The sequence below is a fragment of the Manacus vitellinus genome, unplaced genomic scaffold, assembly GCF_001715985.3.
Source record: "Manacus vitellinus isolate BGI_N305 unplaced genomic scaffold, ASM171598v3 scaffold_8_pilon, whole genome shotgun sequence".
NCBI classification, from domain to species: Eukaryota; Metazoa; Chordata; class Aves; order Passeriformes; family Pipridae; genus Manacus; species Manacus vitellinus.
Window position 1 is genome coordinate 18,453,685 of NW_021940864.1, and position 19,426 is coordinate 18,473,110.

Here is a 19,426-nt window from a genome sequence, read left to right on the forward strand (position 1 = left end):
TACAGCTTCTTGAGGGAAAGTGGGTGGAAGGTGCTGATCCCTGGTATCCAGTGACAGGACACATGGGAATGGTTCAGAACTGCATCAGGGAAAGAGCAAATTTCTTTACTGAGACGGTGGTCAGACACTGGAAAAGGCTTCCTCGAGAGGTGTTCAAAGTGGCCAGGCAGTTGGGCTAGTTGATGGTTGTAGGTCCTTTCCAACTTCACTTTCCCTTCTCTTCCCTTTTGTTTTTTTCTCTTTCTCTCCTACTCCACTCTGTTCTAAGATAGCATCAGCAACAGTGCTTGGGACTGATGAAGAGAGATTTGGGTTCTGAGTCACTGGAAACAATGAGACCTGATCAGATCACTTGCCACAAGCCATTAGCTGTTTCACAGAGGTAATTGAGTTGTGGGCAGCCACTTACACTGGTGTTGTCACCACTGATGCCTTCCTGCTGAGAGGGAATCATAGATCTGAAAGGCTTGCCAAAGTGAACTGCTTCTTTACTTCTTCAGCTCAGATAATGCAACTAGTGCAAAGGTGTGTGTCTCAAAGGCTGTGGTAGATGATCACATGCCAGTGGGTACCATGTAGCTGCATCTCATTTCTAACAGGAGTCAGAGCTGTCAGGTCACACAGTTACCAGTACCAGTACCAGTTATGTCAATTGAAAAGCAGTTTGAACCACAGAAATGTTGTTTTTGTAAGATTCAACATCGTAGCTTTGTCATTTCTACCCAAACTTCGATTATGAACACAGCACCCTGCTACTGCACAGTTGTGCAGGTGGTGCCCTCGAGGTAGCTGCATTCTATTGGATGAAGTATTGTTCTTGAAGTATTGTTCTTGAAGTCCATACCATTATCTCCAGAGCAATAACTCTACACAGTAGAGATTACATCACTGGATTGATTGAGGGGAAGCTGATTTTCCTAATGAATATGATTCATGTCCCTCTAGGCTCTTGAAAACAAGTTGCAGTTAGAGTTAAGTGAAGAGTTTGAAATGAAAAATGTACTCAATTTTTTTAATACTCATTCGTTTTCCACTTATTCAAATGGGTTCATGGCTTTACTCATTCCTCCTTTAATAAATATGTATTTGACTAATGTTTTGTTCAGAGATCCAGCAGCTTCCTGTAGGCTATGGTATGGACCCTTTGGATAGATTGTGGTCTCTTCTAGTAGTATCTGCTTGGTTTTTTGGGAAGTTAGTCAAATACCATGACCATGAGCAAGGATTATAAATATCTGGCAAGATAACTACATATTTGTGAAGTGTCATTCAACTTCTGTAGGTTCAATAGAGTGGCTCTGAACCAAAAACCATTAAAGTCACTGTTTTTCTAAAGACTTCAGTGAACTTTGGATTAGAGGCATAGATTTAAAGTTAATTAAGACCCAATGGGACCAATACATTGTCTAATCAAACTTCCTGCATAACCAAGGGCAGAAAACTCCTTCAGTTGCTTTTGCTGGAGCCCAGTAAATACTATGTGTCTATACCTTCATTGGATGTTTACTTACAAAGAGCATCAACAGTATGTTTGATATGGCGTGTAGGACTGAATTATCATAAGCCAAAGAGCAGGGCACGTAAAGCTGAAAAAAACATGGAGAGAAGGGAAAGTATTCACATGTGGATTGGCTACATGTCATTTTTATTCTGCAAATATTGTGTTTTCATGTTGTTTGCAGGCATTCTGCTTAGTATGTTGAATATGGGTTCACTGATCTCCACTTTTTCTTGCTCCTCACAAAGAGTGCATCACTGAATTGAGTTCCCAGTGCAGATAGCCACTGAAATGCTGTCTTCATCAAAAGTCTTCTTCTTCTGTCTTGCCAGTTGAATGTCTGGTCACATTCTTGCTACAGAATTTGTTGGGAAGGTTGTCAGAGGCACAGACACTGGCACCAATTCATTTGCAGATGCCCTGAATCCCTACATATCATCTTTGCTCCTGGTCACCTGATATGAGTCATTGTTATTCCTCTGGTTGGAAGTTGCTATGATCTCCCCATCCTTCCTCCAGGCTTTAAGCAAAGACTCCTTCCATTCAGACTTGTCTCACAGCAGCAACCTTGTGCAAAGTTGAGGGGCTGCAAGGATATACTGCGACTTGACTGTCTCCTGAGACATCAGGTGCTGCATCAATTATTCCAACCCTGAAACTGCTAAATACAAACTTAACAGACACTTAAGAGGAAACAGGAGCACTCAGTGCATATCCAGCTACTTCTTTAGCACTCCCTTGTTACTATTCTGTTCTCTTCGTGGACTGTTAACTGTTCCACTATTGGTCATTCCAGCTGCACATCTGGATACCCCCCATAGGTGTTCTGACAGGATAAAGGTTATGGGGCCAGAGTGCAAAAGCATCATGCATTACTTATGCAACCAATCCCAATCTGCACTTGAGCTTCAAGAAGACATGATTTTGTAAAATGTATGGAAATGATTCCCAGAAAACAAAAAAAGTGCTCAACAAGTATCAGTCATCACCACCACTTCTAGGGGTGACTTCCTCTCCCAAAGAGAGATCTACAGGGATGATAGGCACCCCAACACTTGAACTGAAGGAGTTTGCAAATCCAGGTTGAGAGTCTCACTGTCTCAGCTAGTCCCCTTGAAGTTTTTTGATGAAAGTACAAGCAGGCATGAAATGGGAAAGGAGTGTCTTGCTATAATGCATACTGATTCAAAGCGGGGAACACAGCCTACTCTAACAAAGAGCCTTTGTGCAGCAAATCACTTCCTAGGCCTGAACCATTCATCCTCTCACTGTCTCCTTGGGTCAGGCAGAGGAGGAGGCCAGAGAACAGCTTTTGAGTGGTGTCTTCTGTTCAGTAGGAAGAATATATGAACTCAGCTGCTCCTTCCTGCTGTCTTACTGGCTTCAGCATCACAGTGAAACAGCCCATCTGCTCCACGCCCTGCAGCCATGCAGCTGCCCTGTGCTTGGCTCCCGGGACTGAGACACCACAGACAGGGTGATGATGGGGAAATACAGAAATTGTTAATAGAGATAGAGAAGAGACAGGCAAAATTTTCCTTGGTGTACATACATCTGTGTCTGCAGGGTTTTTGTCAGGAGCCCTCCCACTTGTATTTTGGGGGCTCTGGGAGTCTCCATCCTCTCTGGCTGAGGTCTTTGCAAAGCCTGCCTACAGAAGGGAGGCAGGCAGGCAGACTCCCCTGTCTGGCTGTTGAGCTCTTTTAAACCTGGCACTGTCTATGAAGCAGACTTCTGTTTCAACTCGTCTGAGAGTGCAGAGCACAGTGCGTGCTCTCAGTCTGAGAGCTGAGCACATGAATTCCGCAAAGGACCCATCTGTGTCTGGTGGCAAAGATGAAAGGGTCAGTTATCAAAGCTGGGAGGAGAAAGAGCATTTGCCTGGAGGCATCTGGGCATGTCACGAAACAGAGGGTGAACAAGGAGCAAACAGACCTCACAGCTGAACTGTGGTTCACTCTGCTTCTTGAGTCTGCAAAATTGGTAGGAAAGTTTCCTACACATGGTCTCCTTCTTGCTACGCTAATCATACTCTCATTTTTAATGGTTGGACTTCATGATCTTAAAGGTCTTTTCCAACCTAAACCATTCTATGATTTTCCCCCAGGCTGGCCTTTCCTCTCTATATAGTACCCAGCACAGCAGGTAAGAGAGAAGGAGCTACAATAGGTAAGAGGGAAGGAGCTGCCCCCATTGGCATCATCCCATCCTGCTTGCCAGCAGCTGTGCAGAGAAATGACAGCAGCAGTGTCCATTTCACTGCCGAACACCTGGGGCTCCCCCTGCTCTGCCTGCAGCTCAGTCAGAGGCAACGCTGGGCTCATACACAGCCATGACCCCAAAAAGTGACAAGCTCTGAACTTACCCATGAATCACCCCTCCTCTACCCTCCCTCTACTCTGTTCTGGCTGCCTATTAGATGGGCGTTTGTCCTTCCAAGATAGTACAAATTTAATGTTATGAAGCGTCAAGATTTTTTTCTCACACTTTTGAATTCCCTAAGCCACATCTTGTTGTCCACACATAGAAAGCCTGTTACTGATCACAAACAACCTCTGAGGGAATTTTCCATGAAAAGCGGTGGCAGGATTTTGTTCCATAAATACAATATCAAAGATGGAAGTCTTCTATCTTTCATCTTCCTATGCTAACAGTTTCTCTAACTATACTGTGGATCAAATGAGCAGAGGAGCTCAAGCATAGTTCCATTGCAAGTCTGCTCTTGCCATATCACCATCTGCTCTATATGTACACAGACAGCTGGGGATATGCTAGAAGGAAGGAGCTATAGCTGTAGCTTGCCTGCCTTCCTCTCGTTAGTTCTTGCATTCCTCATCATGAAAAAGCCATGACTATACCACTGCATTTACCCCACTGTCTGCAGGCCCCAGGTCCCCCACCTCCAGTGTGTCTCCCCCAGACATCCACCCATACAGGCATCCAGCCATCCACAGAGTGCAGTGTTGTTGCTTCTCTGCTGGCCCATTCCCTCCATCCCAAAATTCATGTACGTGCCAGACAGGTGAGATGGACAATGATGGATCATAGGTCAATCTGTGCAATTGACTTTGCAATGTTAGGGAATATTGCTTCAAGCCCAGCCTCTTTTCCAACCTAAACCATTCTATGATTTTCCCCCAGGCTGGCCTTTCCTCTCTATATAGTACCCAGCACAGCAGGTAAGAGAGAAGGAGCTACAATAGGTAAGAGGGAAGGAGCTGCCCCCATTGGCATCATCCCATCCTGCTTGCCAGCAGCTGTGCAGAGAAATGACAGCAGCAGTGTCCATTTCACTGCCGAACACCTGGGGCTCCCCCTGCTCTGCCTGCAGCTCAGTCAGAGGCAACGCTGGGCTCATACACAGCCATGACCCCAAAAAGTGACAAGCTCTGAACTTACCCATGAATCACCCCTCCTCTACCCTCCCTCTACTCTGTTCTGGCTGCCTATTAGATGGGCGTTTGTCCTTCCAAGATAGTACAAATTTAATGTTATGAAGCGTCAAGATTTTTTTCTCACACTTTTGAATTCCCTAAGCCACATCTTGTTGTCCACACATAGAAAGCCTGTTACTGATCACAAACAACCTCTGAGGGAATTTTCCATGAAAAGCGGTGGCAGGATTTTGTTCCATAAATACAATATCAAAGATGGAAGTCTTCTATCTTTCATCTTCCTATGCTAACAGTTTCTCTAACTATACTGTGGATCAAATGAGCAGAGGAGCTCAAGCATAGTTCCATTGCAAGTCTGCTCTTGCCATATCACCATCTGCTCTATATGTACACAGACAGCTGGGGATATGCTAGAAGGAAGGAGCTATAGCTGTAGCTTGCCTGCCTTCCTCTCGTTAGTTCTTGCATTCCTCATCATGAAAAAGCCATGACTATACCACTGCATTTACCCCACTGTCTGCAGGCCCCAGGTCCCCCACCTCCAGTGTGTCTCCCCCAGACATCCACCCATACAGGCATCCAGCCATCCACAGAGTGCAGTGTTGTTGCTTCTCTGCTGGCCCATTCCCTCCATCCCAAAATTCATGTACGTGCCAGACAGGTGAGATGGACAATGATGGATCATAGGTCAATCTGTGCAATTGACTTTGCAATGTTAGGGAATATTGCTTCAAGCCCAGCCTCATTTGAGGGTGGTTTAGGAGGTCAGGGGTGGAAATGTGTTTGTTTCTTTGGGGGCTTTTAAATCTATTGTATACTCCAAAGAAAATTTTCTATAGTTAGATTTTCACAGGTTTGCTGTAGGGGAAACACTGCCCCTCAAAACTTACCATATTATTATTTATATTCCTAAAAAGTCCCAGCCACAGCAGGGAACTGGAGGCTTGAATTCCTGATCCCTTTCTCTCTTCTCATTCACTACTGTAATGAGGCACAGAGTGTCCCACAGCAATTAGCCAACTTGCAGCACAGCACTTAACATGCTCAGTTTCCCAGTGGGGATGCCTTGTGAGTAGAAGTGGGATAGTGGTGCTTTCCGAACTCTGACCCAGATGAGCTCTCTGAACCCTCCTGCTTTGAAGTTAGTGAAGTGGTGGCTGCAGGAAGAGGTCTATGTAGTGACCCTGTGACTGGACACAGGGGACTCTGCACACCAAGCTGAGAACTGTTAAAGACATGTAGAGACAAAGTTCTCTGTAATCAGGAGTCAAAGCAGCCCAGAGGCTTTAATTGTCTTACTGCACATATGTTAAATGTATGAAGCATCCTGAGAGACTGTGAACGAGTAAATATATCCCATCATGGCATGAAGACAACTTCCATTTCTAGAAATTATGAGTCAATACCAGCTGATATTATTTCTCCATCTCTATCTGTGCTACAATTATTTTTCCACACTCTGCTTTCTAGCTCACAGAGCAGTCACTTTCCCCCACAGCTCTGTAACTGAAACACTAGCCTGACACTGACTGCTATTCATTAACATCCATTTAAATGAGAGAGGGAGAGACCTGTCTTTGTTGCAGAGATTATAAACAGTAATAGATTCTTTCTAGAGACTGTCATTTGCTCCTGGGATTTGCCTGCACTAAGCTTTGGGCTTTTAGTTTCTGATCAGTGTGTTAACATTAAACACTTAAGGAAGCGCTCAGAGCCCCTGTTAGAAAGGTAAGAGCTCTTTTCTCCCTGGATTGATTTCTCCTTGGATTGGTTTTAGCCCTCATGTTGAATCTGCAGGTGACTCTGCTAAGCTATGCAAGGTCTAAGTCCTCACTGTGTACCTCTTTCCATCCACTGCATATCTCTTGCAATCAATCAGCTTTTTATCTCAGTCTGTCTTGTCTGCAGTTGAAATGCCATGGGAATTTCCATGGGGGCTTTCAGCCTTGAATTCCCAGTTGATGCCAAATCTAAACTGCAGCTGCAGCCAGGAATTCTCGTGAATAGCTGATCACCTGAGATTGCCCCATGCTGGAGCAGGGATCCTGCAGGAGCACAACAGGGAGTCCCAGTGAGACCAGGCTGCATTCCAGCCTGCAGCCAGCCCAGCTCCTGGGTGTAGATTTCAACAGCCTTCCCTACCCATCCCATGAAGCTCTGCTGCACTTGGCATGGCACCCCATCTCTCAACGTGCCGCATCCTCTCTTTGCTTCCTGACTGCTCCAGCTGCCTGCCTTCCATCTGAGCCATAAAAACTGAGCTGCGTCTTAGCCTTTTCCCACATCACCCTGCATTGACCCCCCCTCCAGTTTCCCTGCAGAGAACTCTTGAAGAAACCTCTACCTTCTCTGCCATCCTGCACAGACTGTGCCAGTGGCCCTGCCCTTACAGACCCTACCTCCCTCCTACTGCTGCCTGCGCTGGCCCTTCTGGATCTACACTGCAATTCATTGCAACAGTGAAGTCCCCATCCTGTGGAAACTGAGTGAAGACCTTTTCTTGTTATGAGAAGGTAACATTTAAGGCATCCCTTGGGCTACTGTATCTGGCAGCCTAGCTGGTGCTCTTTTGTGTGAGTGCCACTCTTTTGAAATGCCAGCTCTGGTCTTAATGGCAGCCAGCAGAAGGTACCACTCGCTCTCTCTGTAATTGATTCCTCATCACTTGTCACTGGCCTTTATTCTCCCTTTTGATTAGGAAGAAGGAATAATACAGATCACAAGACAAATGCAAAAAGATTGCCTTGTATGGGAAGAGGTAGCAACGGGATTGCTGGTGTCCTGGGATTTTTCTTTTGTTTATTTGTCTCTGGTTGGCTGGAGAGATTTAGCAGCAGATAGATGGTCTATTTTTGTGCGTCCCTCACCAGCAGATACCCCTAGGAAATGCCAGATGGGGGAGATGGGTAAGGGGCAAGAATGACAGAAATAGGTAACAAAACTGGCCAGCTGGTTTTGGACTCTGATACAGGAAAGTAGGCACAATTGCAGTTTAAAACCAGGCAAAAAGGGTGACTGCAGCACTGGAGAACATCCCATATGGGCCTTTCACATCTGCACTGATGGGAAGTTGAAGAGCAAGTGACACTTTGGTTCTTCCTCAGTTTGTAACCACTGGAAGGGGAGAAGAGCTCAGGCACTTTTATGTTCACTCAGGTCTCATAAAATGTTTGCTATGTTTCTCAGTTCCCTTCTGAGTGACTGAGAGTTATTGTCCTGCTTGATTATCATTATCATATTGTGTCAGCAGATGAAAGTAGGTAAAAGCAGTTTGCTGAGGATCCCATAGCAAGTCAGTTTTCAGCTGTAAATGGGCTCCTCACACCCCACACATGCATAGCCTGTGCACCGACTCCCTCCTGCAAAGTGGGATTTGGAGATGTAGTCTTTGCTCTAGGAGGGGCACTTAACAAGCATTAGGTGGTTGATTCAGGCTGAATTTGTGTGCCATGCTGAAAGCTACACTGTGAATAAAGATAGTTAATAAGGCATGAGATGGGTATCGCTAGATTGCATGGAAGTAGGTGTGGGCAGATGCGAATCTACCAGAGGTCAGGACCTATGGATGTCCATATGTACACAGGCCTCACGTCCCTTTTTAGCCTGAGAATTAATTTGTGAGATCCTGAACAATGCTTGATTTTAGGGCAGTGGGCTGAACCCAAAGCTTTCCCTTGGAAAACACAAAGCCCTGCAGCGCTTATTCCATCACAAAGTTGGCTTTTGAGGCCAGACTGGAAAGTGCAGATATAGAAGCTCTGAGGAACTGGAAAGATGACTTGGAGATTCCTGCAGTCCAAGTCTGCAATGTTTTATGGCTCTGCCTGGAGCTCAGATCTGGAGGTTCATTTACAAGTACCTCCATCACAGGCTACATGCCCTTAAACTTGACTGGCAACTGGTGGCAGACTGACACATGGTAGAAGGGAATAAAGTAGAAGACCTGCACAATCTTTAACATCTACAACACTGTGGCCTCAAATCAGATGGGACAGTCCAGATGTTTAAAGTCCTAGAGTCTCTGCCATGCCTCCCAGAAGCATATTCCCAGTGACAGCTGGAGGTATTATAGTTCCTTCCCAGTCTCAGGGAGCCTCTGTAACTCAGCAGGAATTGCAGGTAGGGCTATGACACCTGGCTGTCCTTCACAAGTCTGACTGATTTGTATACTGCTCATCTGTTTTGACCTTCAGTTTTCCATCTGTAGACAGGGGTAGTGAAACACAGCATGTTGTGAGTAGATAACTGCCAACCATTTGAAGAATGCCTGCTCGTAATCAGTATTGTTGTATTAGGGAATTTGGGGTCCAAAAGGTTGAAACATTTTTCCTGATGCTGCAAGGACATGAAGTTGTCAGCCGGGATATGCTCAGGCTTAGTTTGGGTTTAGGCCAGGCATTTACAGACAGTGCTTTGGAGGCACTAATTTGCATTCCAGATGCTTCTCTGGGTTTCCTTCTATCTCACCTTTGCTTTTTTTCCTGGGGCATCAAAGTTCATTTGCTGCCTGATTTGTCCCAGTGCTGGCTGTTGCACAGCAGATCCTAGCTACAAGTCCCCAAACGAGAGTGAAATAGACAATGGTTGTTTTTAATCTGTGCTTGCTATCAGCTTCATATTAATTCTTCATTCACTCTCAGTCCCTCACCTCACCGGCTCTGGCATCTGGTAATTAGCTGCTCTGAGCGTATTCCTGTTGACATTGATCTGTGGAATTATGTAGTTCCTGTGTGAGCTATCAGTTTTAACAAGGACCTCCAGGAGGACTAGGTATCCCTCTTAGAGGGACTTTCTTTTGTAGGAAGCTCCTCAGGGCAGGGAAGGTGCCAAGAAATCAGCAGTTCAAACCTGGTTTTGCCAGAGACTCTGGCATCTCTTGTCTGTGTCACTGTGTTTCCAGAAGAGAGGTCTCACTCACTTACCTCTGGCCCACCAAGGCTGTGCAGTGCCAGCTGGTCTTGAGAGAGAGAGAAACCATCTATTTTTCTCCTGATCTTGGGTTATGGTGTGCATCCAAAACTGGGTACCACTAGGGAAGGGAATTTGATACGCTGTCTATGTCCTGTCAGGCCATCGTCTAATTTTCTCAGCTAGCCTTACTGCTAACACTTCAGAATATTTCCAGGCAATAAAATGCCCTTCTTTCCTCATTTCACTAAATTGTATACATATTTCATTTTTTTAACCTTTTCTTGTAAGTCATTCACTCAGAATCTAAACACTTCATCATCTTTATTATGCATTTCTGAACTCCCTGTGATATATCTCTCACTTTCTGACAGCCAGGCACTTGATGGGGGTAATTCCAGGTCCTTGTGATTCACGCAGTGCCCCTAAGGCACATGTGACAAGAATGAAGAATTTGGGGGGATCATATAGGAGAGAGGTCATATAGGAAAGTCTGTTTCCCTCTCTCTTCCCCTGACCTTTTTCTGCTGCTTCTCAGAAAGGCCGTACCCATGTGTAAATGCAGCATCCCAAGTGCAGACAGACTACAGATGTATAAGTAAGGGTTACTATTGCCCCTCTGCTCTCAGGTGTAATATATCTTTGTATGGAGACCGGAAACACTGATGAGCAACAGCATTACTAGAGTTGTGATTGATTGATGTTTTGAGGAAAAAAGGTCTTTAGGTTAACACTGAGTGAATGCTTTAAAATGTTTTTTCCCTTAAGCAAAATAGGAAGAGAAGTCAGCTGAGGGCACTAGTGAAAAGATGTTGCAGGAACACAAACTGAGATGGTTTCATTTGCGGATGAAGGGTTGGAGGCTGTGAAACACTTTTCAAAGTGAGAACTGGAAATGCTTTGAAATTTGTTGGCTTTGGTTTTGGTTTAATGGCAGACAAAACCTTTTGGGAATTGCTTTTTTTGAAAGAATGATTCACAGGGTCTTTGTGTCCCTCTGAAAACAAGGGGATGGGATGGTATTAGGTGGTGTGGTACAGGCAATACTGTCCAGTGCTCGCAAAGAAACGGTGCTCACTCCGAGGCTGCTTCCAGGGCAAGTGGTGAGTGAGGACACTGGTCATAGTTCCGCAACATATTTCCAGGGCCAGGGCAGGGAGAGCGCTATAAGCTGCATAGTATATGCCAGGTGTCAGTGGTGAACAGGGAGACAAATACCTGTTCTGCGCTCCTCATTTCAAGTGGAATGTAGAGTAATTGGTGGGAGTCCAGCAGAAGGGCATCAGGATGGTCAAAGACCAGGAGCAGAAGTTCTGAGGAAGAGCTCCTAAGGGAGCTGGACTGGCTCAGTCTAGCAAAGAGGAGGTTACTATCAGCTCTTGACCCCCAACTGTTTCAAGGGCACATTCAAAGATGACAAAACCAAAATCTTTTCATAGTATTAGACAACATAGTAGGTTGCAGTGACAACAACTGGTAGTGCTGAAGGTTCATACTGGACAAAGTTGGTTTCCTCAGGGAAATTCAAGACTTGGCCAGACAAAACCATACTGCCCTCCTGTAGAGCGGGAGACAGCTTCAAGCAGGAGATTGGATGGGATGCCTCTGGAGGTCCCTGGCAGCTAGCATTTCTGCTACCCCCTTCTTCTGCCACCCCAGCCGTGCTGTAAACTTCCTCTTCCTCGTCCTGTCCCTCTTTGTCTGGGTCTGTGTCCTCCCTTGGATAGTCTAGGTGGATGAAACATTGCCAGTGGCACTTATCCATCAACAGAGAAGAAAGCTGGCTCCCTTCAAAGATTAGTGCTGCGGCTCTGCAGACTGTCCCTGGGCCAGCTGGGGCATACAGCTATGGTTTGAGGCTGAGCCCCAGAGCTGTGCTGGAGCCAGCCCAGCAGGCAGGCTTGCCTGCCTTCCCCCTTACACCAGCACCTGGTTTCTCTCTTACAGGCTCCTTGAACCTGCTAGTCCGTGTGCGGAACAAGCGAGCCATTGACACCCAGGTCTGGTCACTCAGTGGGAACCGGGGGAACATGTGGCAGCAAGCACATGTGCCCATCAACCCGCCTGGGCCCTTCCAGGTAAGTCAGCTCCACAGTCAAGGAGTCACCTGCCACCTTTCCTGTCCATGTGGCAGGGATGTAGGAGCCTTCCGAGCAGTCATCTGCCTCTGTGGCACAGGCACTGGTGGGGCACTGGGAGGGCACTGGGAGCTCTCAACCCCAGGGTCACTGGGGCAAAGCAAAAGCTTGCTGAAGTTATGTGCAAGCATCAGTTTGGCACTATAAATTTCTGATTACTGCTGGTCTGGAAACCGCTTATCGAAGAGCACCTTTTGGTACCGTGTCCGTGTGACGGACAGGTCTCTTAGTGTTGAACATCTGGGGGCTGTTGGTGTAAAATGACTGAGTGCTAGAGATTTCTTCTAGCATGTGCTGCGAGAACCCACCCCCACTCTCCCCCCCGGTTTAGGACTATAGGAGATTTTGTGAGTATGAACTGGACACTCTGTATCTGCTCGTCGAGTCACTCATGTGTAGCCAGGAAGTGACTGCTTTTATTGCTGGTGTTTTTACTCAACAGGCTACTTTGCTGTTGTAGGGTTGTTTGTGAGAGCTGCTCTGTGCAAGCTGGTAAGTTGTGGCACTGTGACAAAATGCCCAGTATGCTTCAAAATAATAAATGAGAATTTAGTTACTCTTGCAAGTACTGTTCAGTATTGGTTGGCTTGTTAGCGCAGGACACTTAATAAAGCAGAGCTGTACATGGTCATTTATTACCGTACAGACATTCAGCACAGGGAGGTTGGTCCCAAAAGCAGTGGGATCTGGCTTTCCAGATTCTGTGAGTACTGGAGAAACGGGAAGGAATCATTCACTTGGGGACCTGATAAGATCTGGTCTGTGTCCTGCTCACCTCTGCAGAGCCCTGCAGTGCGGGAAGGGCCCTCCACAACTGCAGCCTCATGCCAGGCTCTCTCCCATGCTCTGCTTGCAGTTAATTTTCGAAGGTGTCCGGGGCACGAGCTACGAGGGGGACATTGCCATCGATGACGTCACTCTGAAAAAGGGAGACTGTCCAAGGAAGCCAATTGGACCAAATAAGGGTGAGACTGTGTGTGCCTCAGAGGCAAACAAGTTGGTATGAGTGCATTCAAAAATGCATGCACTAAGGATGCGCAGCTAATTTCAAAGCACATGTTGGTGGGACTCAACAAAGTGGTTGACTCCATCAGCAGAAGTCAGCAGAGGAGCTGTCAGATTCTTGAACACCTCTTTACAGTGGTGAGTTAGCAGAGCTCAAAGGAACAGCCAGATCCTGTAGGGGCTGTGGTGCCAGACACCAGCATGTCTGCACCAGTATGTTGGGTGGGGGTGTCATCCCGAAGAAGCTAAGGACTTCTGCAGTATCTCATTTCTGGAAACCTCAGGTGCGGGAGCTTTGGAAATGGAATGGTCTTCTGCAGGATTTAATGGCCTCTGCAGTGTTAAGTCAGTCCTTCTCCAGGAAAAAAAATCTGCTGTTTGGGGCATGGAGTAAAGGGGCTGGGATTCTTCCTGTTGCCCTCTGAGCAGAGAGGCACATCCAGGCAGGGTGTCACACATGCTGGATGGGAGCAAGCTACCTGAGCTGTATGGCACCTCTCTCCCAATCCTGACAGTGAGCACTTGAGCTAAATCCCACCAGTCTCTTTCCAGTCCATCCACATAACCTGATGCCAGCACTGCAGTAATGGAGACAACTCCACTCTCACTGGGATGCACTGTAGGTTGCAGCCATAGCAAGGTGTGTAAGCAGTATGGAGGCATTCACCCTCGAGTGGGAATTACTGGTGTGCCTATTGCCTTAGTTCTGCCTGTGTCCTCGATGACATGCCTCAGGTGGGCAGGAGGACACATGTTTGGAGTAGGCAAATCAGAGACAGGCAGGCACTTGTGAGCAAGTTTTTGTTATTTTTGAAACAAAAAAATTTGTTGAGTAAGAGTCACTTTCAGCAATTTTCTTAACTTCAAAGGTGAAGGGGGAAACAAAACATAAAAAAGTGAGAACACCCTAAAAATTTCAAAATTTTATGTGCAGTTAAAGGTCTGTTTCAGCCTAGGATGGTTAACCTGTAACCAAAACACAACCAGAACCTTTTGCTTGACTCAAGTTGAAACTTCTGGGGATGAAAGGAGGGTTGGATTGCAAAAGTATCTAAGATTCAACCTTTTCTCCAAAGTTAGAAAAGAAATAGTTTTAGGAAACCTTGAGAATGTCCAAGAAAGGCTAGAAATATCTTCCAATAGATATGTGTGTTTTGGTGTGGGAGAAGACATTGATGCGTGCTGATCTGTCCCATCACTAATTCTCTTTCTCTCTTCTCGGTTGGCAGCGGTTGCTCTTCCAGGAAGTGGTGTCCCAGCCCTGCACAGCCCTTGTCTTTGTGGCCCATTGACTTTCTTCCTTTACGTGCTGCTCAGATGATGGCAAGCGAGCGCTCCTGTCTTCGGACCAAGACATTCCTGCTCCTTTCCTGATCAGCCACCTCTGCTCCTTTTCCTACCCTCCTCACTGGCACACCAAAGTGTCCATATGTTACCAAAGACTGACAGGCATGACCACGCAAAGGGATCTGGTTCAGAACTGGAGCACTCCTTGAGAAAGTCGTAATGTCTAGAACAAAGTTTAAAAATAAAGACAAAACTTTTTTTAAAAGCACGTGCACGAGAGAGTGAGAGAGAGAGAGGAAGGAAGAAAAGAAACAGAAACAGACAGAAAAGAAGGAATGAAAGACAAAAAATAGGATGAAGAAATGTGAAGAGCAAATGAAGGAGGAAAAAAACACCCCCATGTTTCCTTGGGAATGTCGGACAGGGCTTCCTCAGGGAAGTGGGAACTTGTTTTAAACAAACAAACAAAAATATATTAAAGCACAAATTTCTACCAGAACAGTTACCTTCTTTACTGCAGACCCCACAGCTTAGTGGATGATATACTGCAGTACTCCCCTTGTCTTCTCATGCTTTCCCTCTGGCTGGGGCTGCCCCACTCCAGCTGCAGCTCCCTGCAGTAATGCCAGCCTCAACCGTGGGGCAGCAGCCACCCCAAGTGCCAGTGGCCAGAGCACCTTGCCTCACACCGCATGTGCTTCAGTGTCTCCATCCATCCACATCTTCCAGGCTCTCATGTATTTAATTGCTCCCAGTGTGGTTTGCTTTGGCCTTTCCCCACTTCTCTGTGCTTCTCACCCACCAGCCTGAAGAAGATGGAGCAGGAAGGGACCGATGACGCGGACCACGCTGAGTGGTGAAATACTGGCTGGATCCAGCTGCAGCACTGGCCTCTAAGAGCCTCTTTCTGTCTTTCAGCACTCTTGCTGGGTAGGAAAACTATGAGAGCAGGTCTGAGCTGCAGACAGAAAGGTGTCTCTGTCAGGCTGGGGGATGAGGTGTGATGGGATGGGACTGGAAGGGTGGAGCAGTTGTGCTTTGGCTTCCACCTGGGCATATTGGGATGACGGCCACCTAAACCCTAAATCCAGGATTGCTTCTCTGCCTCTACTTCATTACCTATTTATTTTGGTTGTTATTCCATTGCTTAACTTTCTCCACCTCAAGCTTTCTGTATTATGGGAAAAGTGAGGCATTTAAATGTTTGTCAGACAAACAGCAGGTCCTGTGCCCGTGATCCAGCCCCTGGACTGGCAGTTCAGGCAGCTCCGATGCTGCACCCTCACCTCCAGAGGCCTTTCTGCATGCATGGCACATTAGCTGCAGCATGGGTGAAGGGTGCAACAGCATTGCTGCTCAGGGGAGAGGTGGCTGAATTTTGTCAGCACATGCAGCCACACAGGCACTCACACGGCTTCCACTGCCAAAGCAGTGGGCAGAGGAGCTGAAAGGTGAAACAGGCAGGAACATGCCCCAAGAAGGATGAAGGATGGAGGCAGGAAGTTGACCCAAAAGAGGGGTTTGTGCTGAACTGTGGCCCTGTTTGCCACTGAGGAACAAGTAGACAGGAAATTCACCTTTTTCCTGCTGGTGTCATGAAAGGATAAAGCTGATGTTTCTCCCTGCTTGCAGACCTGTAGCAGATGGAGGCATGTGCTAGTCCAAATTAAACCCCCAGGATAAGGGTCTCCCCTGCACTGGCCAGAAAGGAGCTGTGATAGCCTTGGTGCATCTGGAAGCAGCTCTGGACATGAGTAATCTCCTGCACAGGTCAGAGTTAGCCCCACAGGACTGTGAATTGTGGTTTACTAGCCCGTGCTCTGGCAATCCATTTAAGTGGTACTCTTCCTCTTGGGGAACACCCCATCCAAAACCCCTGTCTAAGGCACCAGAGATGTATAATAAGCTAGCTCTCTCACTGAAGCCCTCAGTACCCATGGCTTCTTACCTATTTCTGATGAATATATCAGCTTCTCTGAGACAGCTGCATTTATCTGAAATCACCTGAATGTATTAGCTGCCTCCTGCATTGCTCAGCTTCCAGCCACAGCTGGTGCTTCCTTTCCTTCTCTGATGGGGGGGAAAGCTCTTACCTAACTCCCAGGAGATCCAGTTTGAAGTCTTGAAATCCATCACTCCCTAGATCCTGGAAAGGTATTCATCTGCACTAATGCACTAATGCTTCCCAGTCACCAGAGAGAGAAAGGATATCAGCTGTGAGGGGCAAGGGAACCTCCTTCACAGGAGGCAATGCAAGACAGTGGGAGGGGATTATACAGGTCTCCCTTACTAATTTGCTTTTCTCCATTTCCAAGAATTAGGACTGTGTCTTTTCTGTCTCCACTCCTCCCTTCAGAGCCCAGACCTTGGTCACACTGCATATTTGACCTGGAAACCCAAGACTGTTGCCTAGGGCCAGGCAGCATCATGGATGCAGTGGGTGCGAACAGCGATTCTGCATCTTGCTGTTTGTTGCCATTTTCATGGGCAGCCAGTGCCACCATCCTTTTTTAGCCGAGTTCTTTCAGTCCCATGCTCTTCCTTTCCTGCATGATTGTTAGAGGTCAGAAGTCATCACCCGATTCCTGGTAAGAGTCCACTTTTACTCCTAGGAGAGAGACAGTGCTTTCCAGGGGCCCTTGGGAACTTCATGATGGCTCCTGATCTGTCAGCAGCAACATATTTGTGTTGTGTTGCTGGTTCCAGGAAGCTCCTGCTGGGCAGAAAGTGGAGACAGAAACATTTCCCCATCGGTAAGAAATAGCCCAGGGCAACCATCTCACTTTCTAAGCTCTTACTAAGGCAGAGACCCTTGTGGCCTTGCTTCTACAGACTGCTTAGCCCAGGTCGCACAAGCACATTTTGTTGATGTTTAGGTGAGGTGAGTGTCAGCAAAGGGCCACCACATTTTTAGAAAGGGACACCTGCAGGGAGGGTGTCCATGCCCTCCTGCCAGCTCCTGCAAGGAAGGATGTAAGTGCCTCACCAAGCAAACCCATGGCACAGGGGGCAAGAAGTCCATTGGTGGCTGTAGGTCCAGGGAAGAACAAGAAGATTGCCCCAGCCAGAGGTGAAGCCTTCTGCTGTCAGGTGTGGACCCATCAGCTTCAGAAAAAGTCTCAGGGAGCCCCTTCCTGCTTAGACCTCTGCTCCTTTATCTCTGTCTAGAAATCAGCTGGTGATAAGTTTGGGGGAAGTCATTAACTCAAGTGCCTCAGCTTGTCAGAACTACCAAGGTTGAAAAGAAGGACTTCATTTCCTTGGCAAATGTGCTGAGAGAGAGTAGCAGAGGAAAGAGGTACTTCCGCAACAAGGATGGGAAGCTGTGCAGTGATGGGGTGGAGGGGAGGCAGTGTCCCTCCTCTTTGGGGACAGTGGTATTTGTGGTTTACTACTCCATGCTTGAGGGACAAATCTCCTTAGGGTGGTAATGCATCCTAGGTGAGATACAAAGCCATGTTCTTTACCCCTTCCAATTAAAGATCCCTTCATGCTTTTCACAGTGTTCTGCCTAAATTATAGTCCTTAAAATTAATTACAGTCTGTCTGCTTAAATATCTATTGCAGTCCTAATGTTATGTTTCTCTTTCTGATGTTTTATGTTGCTCCGTGCCTATCGAGTAGCTGCTTTATTCCACTCCAGAACCGACTGCATTTCAGCGATGGTGGATATTATTCGTGTATATAGCATGAAAGTCCCTGCAGAAGAAAAGTGCAATATAAATTTAAGAGACTGCTTTTATTTACAAAGAGACCTCTGCTTGGTAGTTGTAGAAATACATTAGGAAGAATGCTGTGTGGGTGTTAGCCAATATATACTCAATTTCTTTTTTTTTCAGGGTATAAAACAGAAAATATGTGAGTGTGCAGGCTCCTGGGTATAAGTTGTAGATATTAGAAGTACTGAATGCTACTGTATAGTTGCAAGTGGGGCTTACAAAGAAACTTTCATTTGAAACCTCTTTTTGTAGTTGTTCATTGTATTCTGAAAAATATACTTTTTTAATTATAATTTTCTACAGTTCAGTGCAAGTCCCAATACCAGGTCATCAACAGGACTTTAATCCATGACTTTTAACAATGTGAACATCAATTTTTACTGCTTGCTCTGAAATGCAGCTCCTGGCTGATAATAGTAATAGACTAGTTTTCTTCTACGTAGATCAGCCATTGGAAAGCAATGGAACTAATATGTTTCATTTGATCTGGAGTTAAGTAATTTGGAACGCCTGACTGCAACTCTTCCCAGCTGTACGGGAGTGAAAAAATGTCTCATCTATATGAAAAACTTTGCATAGTGCACAAATGGCTTGGGAACTCCTGAAGTGTTGTGATTGTCATGCGTGTGGAGCTGCTCCAGCAGAGCTGCACAGCTTGCTGCCTGAAAAGCAGCTGTAGCAACAGCGATATGGAGCCCTTCTTCTGGGAAGTAGTTTTCTTCTGGTGAGAAATGCAGTGGCAACTGGGGAAAAAGTAGGGGGGGCTTCAGATGTTTAGGCTGGTAAATTTCTTGCAAAAATAATTTAGGGATGTATAAATGAGCATAGTGAACATGATACAAATTGTATTGTATTCCCTATTGCTATTCAAAATATGGAAATTTCATTTCTTTCCATACAAAATCCTGTGGGTGCACTACTCCAGAATGACAAAAAAATGCTTTACTACCAAAGGGAGAGCAGGGTCTAGATTCCTCCTCCTCAGCCCTTCCCTATCATTCTGTGCCAAGAAAAGCACCCTGCTTTTGGGTTGGCACCCTGTGCTTCTCAGCCTGGCAGTGATAGTCACTGGGGTCAGCAAGTGGTGCTGATGGCAGAAGCATCGTTGCCCTGAGCCTTGTCTTCAATGTGAAGCTGTCCCTGTGCGAGGCACTGACAGGAGGAGCCCTGCTCCCCACTAGTTCTCAGCTAGGCTGAGGCAGGGAATTTTACCTATGGGAATTGCCGGGGGTCCTTCATGCTGCCCGAAGGGACCTCACCTGCCCCAGGCAGGGACAGACAAAGGAACCAGGGTATTTTCCCTGCTAGATGGAGTAAATAGTGTCACCTCACCCCACTTGAAGAGACAAACTTTTTCCTTAAAGCAGAGAGCTCAGGGAGTTGCTGCTTCATGGTGTTGCTGGTTTAGTCCCCTTCTTCTGTCAGCACCATTCAGAAATCCATCTTTCTCTGGAAATGCTGCAGCACCCCTTTGCC

The 19,426-nt window shown here is 46.5% G+C and overlaps 1 protein-coding gene across 1 annotated transcript in view; it reads left to right on the plus strand.

Moving 5' to 3' along the window:
• The window catches only part of MDGA1 (MAM domain containing glycosylphosphatidylinositol anchor 1), a 137,604-nt gene extending 122,877 nt beyond the window's left edge, over positions 1-14,727 (plus strand). The window contains exons 16-18 of the mRNA XM_029965106.1: positions 11,749-11,879; positions 12,796-12,904; positions 14,174-14,727. Coding sequence (XP_029820966.1) covers positions 11,749-11,879; positions 12,796-12,904; positions 14,174-14,265 — 332 coding nt within the window. The 3' untranslated portion in view covers positions 14,266-14,727. The remainder of the gene's footprint in view (positions 1-11,748; positions 11,880-12,795; positions 12,905-14,173) is intronic.
• The last annotated feature ends 4,699 nt before the right edge of the window (positions 14,728-19,426 follow it).